At 39.5% G+C, this 12953-nt stretch overlaps 1 protein-coding gene across 3 annotated transcripts in view; it reads right to left on the bottom strand.

The window, feature by feature from the left end:
* Nucleotides 1–1029: 1029 nt before the first annotated feature.
* Nucleotides 1030–12953, bottom strand: part of PHF6 (PHD finger protein 6) — a 39259-nt gene continuing 27335 nt past the window's right edge. Inside the window, exons 8-11 of one of the 3 annotated variants that reach the window (XM_075007952.1) lie at nt 10741–10845; nt 8937–9070; nt 5929–6058; nt 1030–3917 (exon numbers count right to left, since the gene is read on the bottom strand). In XM_075007952.1, coding sequence (XP_074864053.1) covers nt 5929–6058; nt 8937–9070; nt 10741–10845 — 369 coding nt within the window. In that variant the 3' untranslated portion in view covers nt 1030–3917. Of the gene's footprint in view, nt 6059–8936; nt 9071–10740; nt 10846–12953 lie in introns of all 3 variants that reach the window. The other 2 variants (XM_075007951.1, XM_075007954.1) reach the window with 2 other exon arrangements.

Genomic DNA, 12953 nt, shown 5'->3' with positions numbered 1-12953 from the left:
CCTACCTCCCTTCTACAGCGTGGTGCCCCACCTTCTGGGTTACTGCCTCCCAGTGGTGACCACCACAGGATTCCTCCCTTCTAGGGAACCAACCATCTACAATGGTGGTGTGTCAGGCCCCAATGACAATGAAATAAGGAACAGAGGGGATAACCACAACATCAACAGTGTGTACACCACTCCTGGCCAGTGAATCAAATCTGCTGCCTTGAGAAAGAGGGCTAATGACCAGACATGATGGTGGATACATCAGACTTCATCCTATGGTATTTTCTGTTGCTCTGTAGATGGTTCTACATTCTATACATTCTATTATGTATAGAATGACTTAAAACTTCAAATGTTCCCATTCTGGTGCAGGCATACAGACTCCGGAGGAGCTCAGGATCACCTGAGAGTCCTTCAAAAGTGCAAAACCTTAAACTGTTTTCATACTGAGAAGATCATAACCCTCAAATGGATGATGCTCAGTTGTAACTTGTGCCTCATCAAGGATCTGTGATGTCTGAAGCCAACAGAATCCCCTCATGGTAACCATGGATATCGTGCTGCTGCTGCAGCTGCTGCTGGGAGCCCCTCAACCCCACCAGTGTATTTGCTTAAAAGTTGCCAAAACAGGTAACATTTATTTTCAGTGAATGCTTATGCAATCACCTGCATATGCATTTTGCCTGTAATATAGCCTAACACTTAGAAGACCACTGAGCACTCTTGCCATCTTCCTTCAGGCAGTTAATAACTTAATAACCCCTTAATAACTTAATAACCCCTAGCAGTTTGAAAATGAAAATAAATCTGACTACTGGTGCTGCGTTTTGCATTTCATCCTACAGGTGAAATGTGTATTTTCCCTCTGCACTTGGCTAGCTATTAATTTCTTTAGTGTGACAATTACAATAAACGGTCCTCTTATCACCTGATTATGAAATATTTTACTCACAAGATCCATTGCAATTATGTATGAAAGTGACATGCAAAAGTGTGCAGTTGCATTATTCTTTCATAAAGGAGAGCTAAACAAAATTAAATTCATAACTCATTTATTGAATAGATATGCGCAAGGATACCAATAAAAGAAACTAATACTGCAAACTACAACTTTGGAAGTAAAGCCAGTATAACCAGAACAAAATATACATAACATAGCAGATAGGAATGTTTACCTCCTTTATACATTCCTTGTCTTTACCTCTGCTGTAAATGTCTGCTAAAGTTGGTCTAGCTTGACTGCTTTTCAGTAAGCGGTAGTCCTCCAGAATCCTTTCAGGATTGAGATGCTTCTGCTGACTAATGAGTGTGCATATATATGCATAGATAGAAACTGCTTCAGCAAGTATATATAGATCAAGAGCTGTGCTCTGTTAACCTTCATCATTACTATGATGGAACCCGTTTGTAATGAAATGGAGGGAGAGTTACTATTTGTTGCAATGTACTTTCAGCCCTCTAACAAAGTTTCACTGTACTTATAATGAAGGTTAACTCCACTAGAATACTGGTTCAACTTTACTAATGCTCCTGGAGTAAAGCAATCATCATTTCAGAAGTATGACATTTCAAGGTGGGATTTACCACCTCCTCTGCTGTGGTTCGGTATAGGTGAAATTGCCCTTCCCTATATGAAACATTATGGAGCAATTCCCAGCTGCTGGTCTTGCTATAGCTGGTGGCCACTAGAACAGTGGTTCTCAAGCATGGTTACATGTACCCCTGTGGGTACGCTGAGGTCTTCCGAAGCACATCAACTCATTAAGATATTTGTTTAGTTTTACAGCAGGCTATGTAGATGCTCTGGCAAAGTTACAAACAAAGTTCATACAGACAATACCTTATTTATACTACTATGTATACACGCGCGCGCACACACACACACACACAAATGTAAGTACAGTATTTATATTCCATTAAATTATATGGGTTAAATGAGAAAATAGCAATTTTTCAGTAACAATGTGCTGACATGCTTGATATTTGTGTCTGATTTTGTAAGCAAGTAGTTTTTAAGTGAGATGAAACTTGGGGTAGGCAACATAAATCAGATGTCTGAAAGGGGTATAAAAGTCTGGAAAGGTTGAGAACCACTGTACTAGAAACTGACAGGACCAAATTCAACAAAGAAGCCGGCAATGGAGGTGTAACTATACCTCTCCAAACCAGCAAAGTCCTTGCACGCAATAGTGATTCATCTTTGTGGAGCATAAGTGGTGCACTTACTGCTGACTTCTATAGGTGTTTGCAGGTGGAGCTTCCAACCAGAGCTTTAGTAACAGGTTTGCTTGTTGGCAAACACCACCTGAATGAGTGAACTCTAACTACAACTCTAATGGCAATCCCTTTTCCAACTAGTGCCACCTACACTGGTGCTAAGCTTGCCCTTCGTAGCTTTCTTCACATGCCAATTTATGGCCACCACAGCCTAGTGCTCTGGTTGTCACCTGGAACCTCTTCATAATTACATAACCAAGAGTCTCAGGGAATTTTGCCAACAGGCTTCCAAAAACCCTTCTTCCCCCAGCTGCCAGTACCCTGCAACTGCTCAGGTAAAGATAGGTACTGCCAACATCCCCTGGGAAAAGAGCAGTGGACAGGATCTTTTTAAAGGCAAGCAAACCCTTTGACATATAGGGATGGTGCTTCCAGCTGCTTGCCAGAGACTGGTAATGGATGATGGAAGTAATTAAGTGATCCATCCTTCGGTTCATTCCCTCTGAAGCACCAGGCATTGGCTTCTGTCAGAAGACAGGATACTGAACTAGATGGACTGTTGGTCTGACCTGGTTTGGCTGTTTTTATGTGCTTATAAAAAAACTATTATTATTTTGTGGAAAAAATCATCCATTATAGGAGTGTTCCATGAATCTATTGAACAGACACAGTGCTCTTCTGAGCAAGAAATGCCAGAAAGGCCAAAATTAACAAAAGTCAGTGAAATCTGTTTCACAAAATAAGTTCTCTTAAATTCAAGATTGCTTTCTGATCGTGAGATGAAAGCAAAGGGTGTCTATTTAAAAAATGCTAGGAACAACCTTAATTTAGTTAGGTAAACAAATCTATTTTACGTAAAAGCATGTTCATTATGTCTAACTTCTGGAAAGGCAGTAAATGCTGCAGAATAATCTTTGATATATGCTTGCAAAGATTACATTGCTTTACAAAAAAGACAAACTGTCCAAAATGTCAAGCTAAAATGCACATAGAAAAACAATGGCAGTATTCTGTCTTTAAAAAATTATGTAAATGTTTTATACCTATCATACATTTTCATGCGGATTAAAACTACAGTTAAGGACATAGGAGATGTACAGTAAATACACTGCTGAGGTATGTTCCTTCTAAATATTAACACCATGACAGAATTACTCCTCAGCAAATAATGCTACTTGGGAACATATAAATACAATTTTTACATTGTAAGGCACTTTTACCCAGCATACATGACACCATGAAGTAAATTATAACACAAATTTGTGGTTTGTAACAAAAACCATTTTCGGTATTGACTTAGTTTCCATGAGTTCTGAATTAATGATAGTTTAGTAAGTCCATCTCAACACAGTGAGGTAACAGGCAGCCAGCCACTTGCTCTTCTGCTACTCATACGTAAAGTGTTATGATTGCTAGTGATGTGGAAGAATAAATGATTTCACCCATAATCAACTGTTAGACTGAATATTAAATTCAACTACTGACACAATGTGAATTAAAACAGCTTAAAATACAATGATTATATTGGCAAATCTACTCCATTGTACCTTTCGTCCTTCCTTAGCCAAAAATACAGTAGTTGCAAACAATGAAAGTGCCTTTATTCCATGGGAAGGCCATGTTTGAGGAATGCAACCTAGAACTGATCTAGGCAGTGAGACAGACATTTTGCATTCTGAAACCATTCTGCGTAGCTGAAAAATGTTCACATTCTAGAAAAGAGCAAACACCTTGGTAAACAATCTCAATCAATGTCATTGCAATTCAAGTCATGCCTTTAATTTTGAAAGTTACAAATACAAAATAAGAATGATCAATGGCATGTTTAGAGCAGTAACAATATTATCTGTACATAGAAATATTTCTACTAAAACTGCATTCTTCCCCAAAACTTATTCTAACATGGTAAAATATTAAAAACATAATAGGCAACAATTGAGTCCCTTGAGACATTAAGGAAATGCTTGAAGACAACGACATGCTAAATCTTTTAAAAATACAAGTAAAAATGATACAGAAACGAACTGCTTAATAACTGCAGAGGAACCTTCACTGTTTTTTGTCAAAACTGTCAGAGTAGCTTGCTTGCTGTTTTACTTCAAATCTAGACAGTTTACTGGGTATTCAAAAAGATTTAGAATCCTTCCTAAGCAATGACATACCATGGAAGCAGACAGACAGACTTATTAGGTTAAGTTTTTGGTTTTATTTTAAATGAATCTGATAATATGCTTCAATAGTATCAGTGGAAGAAACTATTTACTAGCAACTAGACATGCCAGAGCCGTATGAAAAAGGGAACTGAGCTTTTAGATTTGGTACAATTCTCTAGTAGAACATTGGGCACTACATATTATGAAACGTGATGGCATGATCATTGATCTATGAACAAAATGCTTTTAACATTTGATTAATTTAAGAATGGTAAGTAAATTGTCTGATACAGTGGTCACAAGATTCAAAATAAATATTGATCTACAAAAAATACTGATTCCACCTCATCGTCTTCTTCCTCACTGCATGTGGATCTGTATAGGTATGTTGGACAAAACATGAAGTGTTCCATGCAATACAGAGTACTTGAGGTATGGATGTCAGATAAGGTGGCTAAATTCCATAGTAATTTAAAGCAGTAACTGGCTGAAATCTGAAAAGGCTGGGCTGCAGCTTCCCAAAGTTAGTTTGAGTTACATTTAATGAGAGGTTCTTGGTACATCAGGGATATAGAGGCAGTGGACTGTTGGGGGAAGAACAAACTGCAGCCCTTTGGCTTGAGTACGGAAGCTTGCAGCTTGTAACCAACAGCTGCTCAAGTCAATCTCCAGCAAGGAATGCTAGACAATAGGAACAATCACAACAGGAACAAACCAAGAAGTTCAAGCATGTGTCTGCATGCAGAGAGGTTTGGTTTTTGTTTTGTGTGCTTTAAAAGCAAAAACAAAGAGTAATTTCCCCCACATTTATCCGCTATATTTTGTATATAAAGAAAATTTGAAATTCATGAGTTACCAGCTTGTGGTCACCATAGACTTATCCATGTTTTGCATTAACCTTATTAAGACTTTCCTTGGTTCATGAATCCACTAAACAACTTACACATTCCAAATCTCAGATTTTATTCAGTCCAGAAATATAGAGCTTACTTCATTCCAATGTCTGCCTCAACTTTTGTCAGTGTACGTATTACATCATCATTTATATAGTGTTTCATTTTTTTCCAGACACTGCAGACTACAAACTACATAATATTGACATGTAAAACTCTGCCACTTATTGAAGGCTCACACACATGAACATTTCAGGCAGTTCAATGAAATTTCTAACAGAATTGGGCTGTAAGAAGTTACCAACCCTTTTCTGATCTTAGAAAACAATTAAAAAGAATTAGTAGTTATGGATGTCTTATTCATTCCCAGTTCTCTAACTCTGTCCCTTGAACCTGTTTGAAAAATGATGAAAATAATAGTAAATTTAAAATTATATAAAGAGGAAAAGTATCCAACAAATTTGATGTTACAGCAACATTTACTGACAGATGAGAGGCCTCCCTTCTAATACTGTTACAAAATTAACTGAAGTTAAAGTTCCCCACTCTTGCAGAACACCAGTAAAAAGCACTTTTCCGAAGATACTACATTTAAACATTTTATTTCAATTAACTACATCAAATATTTGCTGTTATCTCAGGCTCAGTATCAGAGCTGCCAGGAGTAACTTCCATACCTAGTTTCCATTGAGTTGTTGCTGAGGAATGCTACTATGGTCAGAGCCTGATTTCCCACGGCTTTTGCTTTCTCTTTCTTCATCCTCTTCATCTCTTTCATCATTTCCACTATGGTTTTTACAATAGAGTCTAAGAGAATAGAAGAAACAGTAGAACATTTACCAAGTACCATAAAGCCAAGCAACAGAGATATATATTTTAAAACTTTCTGGGTCCTCTCCATTAATGAAAAGGCTAATTTTAAAATCGTGTTGCATTAATGTACAATGCACATGTTCAACACCTGACATTAGAAATAAAGACTAGCTAGCCTGAATAGATCACTGGCTAGAACCACGGTGCCCTGTTAAAGGGCCAAACCCAAGATCCTTAACAAAACAAAAAAGGGAACAATTCCCAACTGACAAAAGACACAAAGAGGAGGTTAAACAAAAGGCAGAAGCCCCAAAACAGTCAGGACTGACGTGCCTGTAACAGGAACTTCATGTCCTGAAGTGCAACCAAGGAGAAACATCAGCAGACCACCTGAGAGAGTTGCACCACCAAGAACCTTAATCTGAGATAGCTCTATTGACCTGTGCAATTGACTGCAACAGCTAAGCAGGTACAAAAACTTAGTTTAGGATAGGTTTTATAACAATATGTTAGTACTAGCAGATCCTATTTACTCTTTTTCCTAAAATTAACCACAACCTATCACCAGCAAATTTGTTCCAATATAGATAAGACTGAGAGGATTTTTATTACTTTCAGAGGTTTATATCTTGCCTGTGAAAACTGACTGAAATGTGATTTTTTTTAAATTATTCCATACTTCACACTTTAAAGTAAAAAAAGTTTGATTCGTTTCTAAAATGCAGCATGAGCTATCTAGGTGTTTAATGATCACACATGCAAAAGACCAGTTCTCTCTTGATTCTACTGCCAGAGCGCGAACATAGTTATTAACACTAGTGAAGTCTAAGAAGTTTTGTGATAGATTTTCGGTCCAAAGTTTACATGATAACATGGATCAGAACCTCCATCCTCATGGATGTTTACATAACAAAAACAATGGCATGCTCAGGGAAAATGGGAACTCGAAAATTTGTGATTTTGTGAGTCAATCTGTCATCACTTTCATTTGATCATGGTTTTCAGATGACTGCCAATCAAACCAATAAATTACTTGAAATAACTGAATAATAGGTCTGTTCTGGTATGGCTATGGTCTGAAGAAGTGGGTCTGTCCCACGAAAGCTCACCTAATAAACAATTCTGCTAGTCTTTAAAGTGCTACTTGACTGCTTTTTGTTTTGATAGTGTATAGACTAGCACAGCTCCCTCTCTGTTACTATTACTTGAAATAAGGAGAGGAAATCCAGGCTCCACTGTAATCTTTACAGACTAGCACAGGCAGAATAATTTTAAAACAGATCAATTCTAGTTTTCAAGAAACCGGATTGCTATTAAGCTGCTTGAAAAATGCCCCCTTGTGGCTAAAATGAGATATGGCCCATCAACTTCAAGTGCACTATGCTCATGGCAGCAACTAGGGAAGAAGGTTGGAACAATAGAGAAATAAGATACATCAGTTAGTCCTAATAGAGTATAACATGGCAGGAGATTTCCTGTGACTTCAGCCACTTAAGCAACAGATTTCATGAATGAGGGAGAAAGAAAACAAAATGTACGCTTCTGTTTTATTTTTAAAATATCTCACATTTTAAGAGGGTATATGGCAATTCTGAATTAAGTTAGGATCACAAAATCTTTTGCAAATGTTTGAAAGTTATTTTGAAAATAAGCATGACAGTTATTTTCATTCACAATATTTGTCATGTTTTATAATAAACTTAACAGAAATACTTCTACTTTTGCATGTGTATTTATCCTCACATGAGCTTACATAGCTTCAGGTTAAAAAGAAAAAATATGAAGTCTGTACAGTAGCCTAGTGTTAATGATTGATAATGCCACAAGAGGCCATGGTATAAATTAGTTATGTCTCATTGCTCCTTGGGTTAAGGGCTAGGTGTATTCTGACAGCAGTGTACTGAGCCTCACAGTAGAGAATGAAGCTCAGAGTGGTCAGTCAACTAGCAAGCCCTTTGTCCAATCAAGGATGGCTGTTGACAGGAACATCCACCCAATTCTCTTAAAATGTTTGATAGTGATGATGCAACCCCTTAGAACAAGAATAAATGGAAATTAATATCAGAAGAATACAAAGATTCTCTGAACTCTGTGAAAAGAAATTTATTTTTGCTAGTGTGTTGTAGGACAGAATTGCTTTAGAAAAAGTTCTAAATGTTCTTTACATTTGTAACAGAACTTGATTTATTTTTCTATAACTCTCAACTTGAACAAAATGTTTCAAGAAACAAAACTGACTTTGCACATGATTATAGCTAACTAGCTTTTAAATTGCAATAGTCAGCTTTTAAACTGCAACACAGCTGAGCACTGTGTTAATCAGCATGGCCGTGTCTACACTAGCCCCAAACTTCGAAATGACCACGCAAATGGCCATGTCGAAGTTTACTAATGAAGCACTGAAATGCATATTCAGCGCTTCATTAGCATGCGGGTGGCCGTGGCGCTTCAAAATTGACACGGCTCACCGCCGTGCAGCTCGTCCCGACGGGGCTCCTTTTGGAAAGGACCCCGCCTACTTCGAAGTCCCCTTATTCCCATCTGCTCATGGGAATAAGGGGACTTCGAAGTAGGCAGGGTCCTTTCGAAAAGGAGCCCCGTCTGGACGAGCCGCACGGCGGTGAGCCACGTCAATTTCGAAGCGCCACGGCCGCCCGCATGCTAATGAAGCGCTGAATATGCATTCCAGTGCTTCATTAGTAAACTTCAAAATGGCCATTTGCGTGGCCATTTCAAAGTTTGGGGCTAGTGCAGACGTAGCCCATTACTGCATGATCAGAATGTTTTCTTTGGAAAGAAAAGCAACCCAAAGTTATCACAGAGGAGACAAGGAAAAAACTGTCATTACAGACTTAACTGTTAGGTTTCTTACTTGTAAATTCCTCGTGACATATTTTCAATGTATTTAGCTTTGTCTTGTACTCCACAGTGGTAATGGTAAGTCTTGATACAAGCTTTAATTTCACATCCAATTGTTGCTCCAAGCTGACTGCAAAGAGTGCATTTCTGTTCAGGGGAAGAAGACCATACTCTTAAATTGAGCTTTTAACCTATTTGATTTTTTACCACTTACCTTCCTGACTGCTGTCCCCAAATTTTAGCATAAACACGATGAAGTAATTTTTCTTGTAGTACAAACTTACCTTAATTTATAGTAAGCCACCGTTTTAAAACTGCCTATATATAAACCGTACTGTTTTATCTATCTGATGCAAAAATAAGCAAATGCAAAATTTGCACACACTGCTGCAGTTCTAAGTTGTACTTTATTGCTCTTACTGAAGCTGAAGCTATCTTTTCCAAATAACAGAACTCAATATAAACTGTTTTAGGTAATGATATAGTAAAGTATTACTTTTTTCAGAGGGTAACAGAGTTCAATATGTTAATGAATTCTTATATCCATGAAACAGAGTGCATCCTATTGTACATATAAAACATATCTGGGCCCCTGCCACTTACTTTGGGTCCCTTATATGATTTAATTTTCACACTAAAATGTCAATATACTGTTGAGACCACTCCAAGATTAAAAAAATGAACCAATAGACACACTATGACAAAACATCTCCCAATAAGGAATCATCATCATGAAAAGATCCTCCAAGATTCAGCGTAGTTCTGCCCAAAGGCATGGGAGAAAAGATGGACCTTCCAGATGCCCAAGTGGTTAGCAAATCGGGCCCTGAACAGACCAAGGGGAGGTGTGAATCTGAATCCAAAAGCCATGCCCTCGTAGCTCCCTCTTTCTACTAGCTGAAGAGTTTGCTACATAACACATTTGGGCCATGACTACACTAGCCCCCTCCTTTCGGGGGGGGGGGGGGTCATGATGCTAATGAGGCGCTACCATGAAGATGCAGTGCCTCATTAGCATAATGACAGCTGCACACATTTCCAAAGTGCTGCTTTTGAAACGCAGGCCACCCATGTAGACAGGGGCCTTTTGAAAGGACCCCCTGATTTCAAAAGCCCCTTCTTCCCATTTGGTTTTGGGAAGAAGGGGCTTTCAAAATCAGGGAGTCCTTTCAAAAGGCCCCAGTCTACATGGGAGGCGTGCGTTTCAAAAGTGTCACTTTCGAAATGCGCGTGGTCACTATTATGCTAATGAGGCTCTGCATATTCTTGGCAGCACCTCATTAGCATCTGCCGAAGTGGCTCATTACCATGCCCCTTCTGAAAGGAGGGGGCTAGTGTAGCCATGGCCTTGGAGCATTTAGCCCCACAAATCAAGTATTTCAAAAGATGCAATACATGAGAGATATGTAGGGGATTCATCTCCCTTCAACTGGCAATGCAAAAGAACACCAAATTTTCAAGCGTGTTATGAATGAATAAACCATCATTTAAAAAAAAAAAAGCAAGTTTCAAATATGTCAATAATTACAAGAACTGACTCCCACAACCTGTTTAGCAATTTCAGGCCATACAGAATCCAAGGTCTGGAAAACTGTCAATTTCTTCCTTTCTAACATATTGCATTCATAAAGTATGCTGTAGTTAAAAAAACAAAACAGTAATTGTAAGGCACTCTGCATTCCGATACCTAATAGTGACAATGCATTTCAACTGTTTGCTAAGGAATTAAGTGAAAAGATTTATTTGCATAAGGAAAAAAAGAGAATTGTATACTCTCAACAGAATCACTGAAGCACTCCTTGCAAAAACAGACATACCATTCTTTTCCCCCTCTTGATCTCCTGAAGTACAGTTTTAATATCAAAATCACCAAACTCTGCCCTTGATGTTGTTGTTAACTGGACAGTGCCAGAAGAGAACAACTGTAAAGCAAACAAATGCACAACAATTTTAGGATGCTTCAGATATCTGTTCACAAAAAAGTTACTGAGGAGCCAGAAAAAAGGCTGAAGTCTGATGCACTCCATGTAGATATGCACCAGAGGACACTCTTGCTGCAGAAAAGGCAGGTGTCAGGAGACTCTTGTATACTATGCCAACTCCTCACCTGGGCTCACACCAATGTGAAAGAGCTGTCAAATCTCATTATCTTAAGGTTGCTGAGAGACCAGGCTACATGACAACCTGGCTATCAGAGTTCCCAACCACGTCAGTTTGCAGAAGATGCTATCAATTGGCATCAGAATAGGACATGAGGGAAGTAGACAGCACAAATCACAAGTATATCGAGATATTAATTCACATTATGGAGGTGGACCAGCTGGATGGTGCCCAGCCAACTCAGGTGGTATATCACAGACTTCTGAGAAAAGTTGATTTGCAAGGCAGGAGCCTGATGACAAGCTCTAAAGCACTGGTGGGCAACCTGTGTCCCACTGCAGTTTTTCTGTGGCCCATGAGACACTTTGTTTATTGTTGCCTATGCACAGAGTGGCCAGGTTATGCTGGTTTCCATGTGCATAGGGTTACCCCCACCACCATCAGCATCGCAAAAGTGACACACACTTAAAGCAAAAGCACACAAACTGAGGTGCATGCTGTTTTCACAAAATATTGAGCGCGACATGGGTTCCCTCTGCATCCAAAGACCTGCTATGGTTCAACTGGCACATGCCGCAAATTTTAGGTAGGCAAGTGCAGTTAGCAAAACTATTCTATCCTGGAGGATTGTCTTGGTTACAACACTCTCTTGGCCCCCTGAGAGGAAGAGGGGGTCACTCAAGCAGCCCAATCAGTAATGTAGGTTGCTCCTCACTGCTCTGTAGGGCCAGGAGTGATGGGTGCGGAGCATCCTCCAAGTAAGAGAACTGGAAGGGAGGGAGCGGGGAGAAGGGCATACCCAGGCTACCTTTACATCCTTAAGCACAAGACAGAGATGCAGAAGGTAGGCAAGAACACATGCTGGCTAAGCACCACAGGCAATACCCATTTTCTCTGATTGCAGACCCTGTGTCTTAGTGACAGCATCTAGGACCACACTCTGGTGCATCAAGGGGGACTTCAACACCTGTACATGAAGCTCTAGGTTGTATACCATACGTTCAAAAGCCATAAGGTATTCCCCCTCAGTAGTTGCTATATACCCGGCCACTGAAAGTAGCTTTTAGGTCCTGAGATGGCATCTTGGAGAGGTCTTGGGGAGACCTCTCGGTTTAGAGAAGTGGTCTTAAGTTTAAGGCAGCAGAATGGGAGGCAGCAGAATTCAATTCATTTCCTATCTCTGCCACAAACTAACTGACACTTGGCAAGTCACATCATGACTACCTGCCTCAGTTTCCCATCCGTGAAACAGGATAAAACTTATAGGGATAAGAGCAGGGATGGCTAACCCATAGCTTTTTGAGCACCTAAATGCAACTCCTGCCCCAGTGCCTGGAAGGAGAAGTGCATGGCGGCAGCTCTGGTGAGTTGCCAGCCTCGACTTTGAGTGGAGGACTGGGGATGCCTGGCACTGGGGGAAGGAGAGGGCACTGAGTTAGAGTGAGGAGGTGACTGGCTCTGGGTGAGGGCATTGAGCCATGTATTCTATATTTTTCTCTCTCTATTTAGATAGATAGATAAAAAATAAATAAATAATATGTGACACTTCGCACTTTGGGGCTCTGAGTCCTTAACTGGTTGCCCACCCCGGATAACAGGTTCTGATTCTCTGGCTGGTTATGGAGACCACAGAGCTACCTAAACAAGGGTAGTCAAAAGGCAGACTGCAAGCCAACTATGGACCACCAGATGCTTTTAAACTGACCAAAAAATCTTTTTATTTATTCATTTCTCTGGAATTTGGACCTTGGCAAAAAACTACAAAATCGATGTTCCCTCTAACCTTTTCCATCCACTTGTGGAATGAATTTTTTATGTGCACCAAGGCACGTGCAAATGTGAATCAATCCTGAGCAGCCACACAGCTTAAAACAGGGAACACTGCTGCCAAGTTATCCCAAACTGTATTGTCTAATATTACAGTATGCTA

This window comes from Carettochelys insculpta, chromosome 13 (assembly GCF_033958435.1).
Source record: "Carettochelys insculpta isolate YL-2023 chromosome 13, ASM3395843v1, whole genome shotgun sequence".
In the NCBI taxonomy this organism is placed as follows: Eukaryota; Metazoa; Chordata; order Testudines; family Carettochelyidae; genus Carettochelys; species Carettochelys insculpta.
This window is presented reverse-complemented; position numbering and strand designations above follow the sequence as displayed.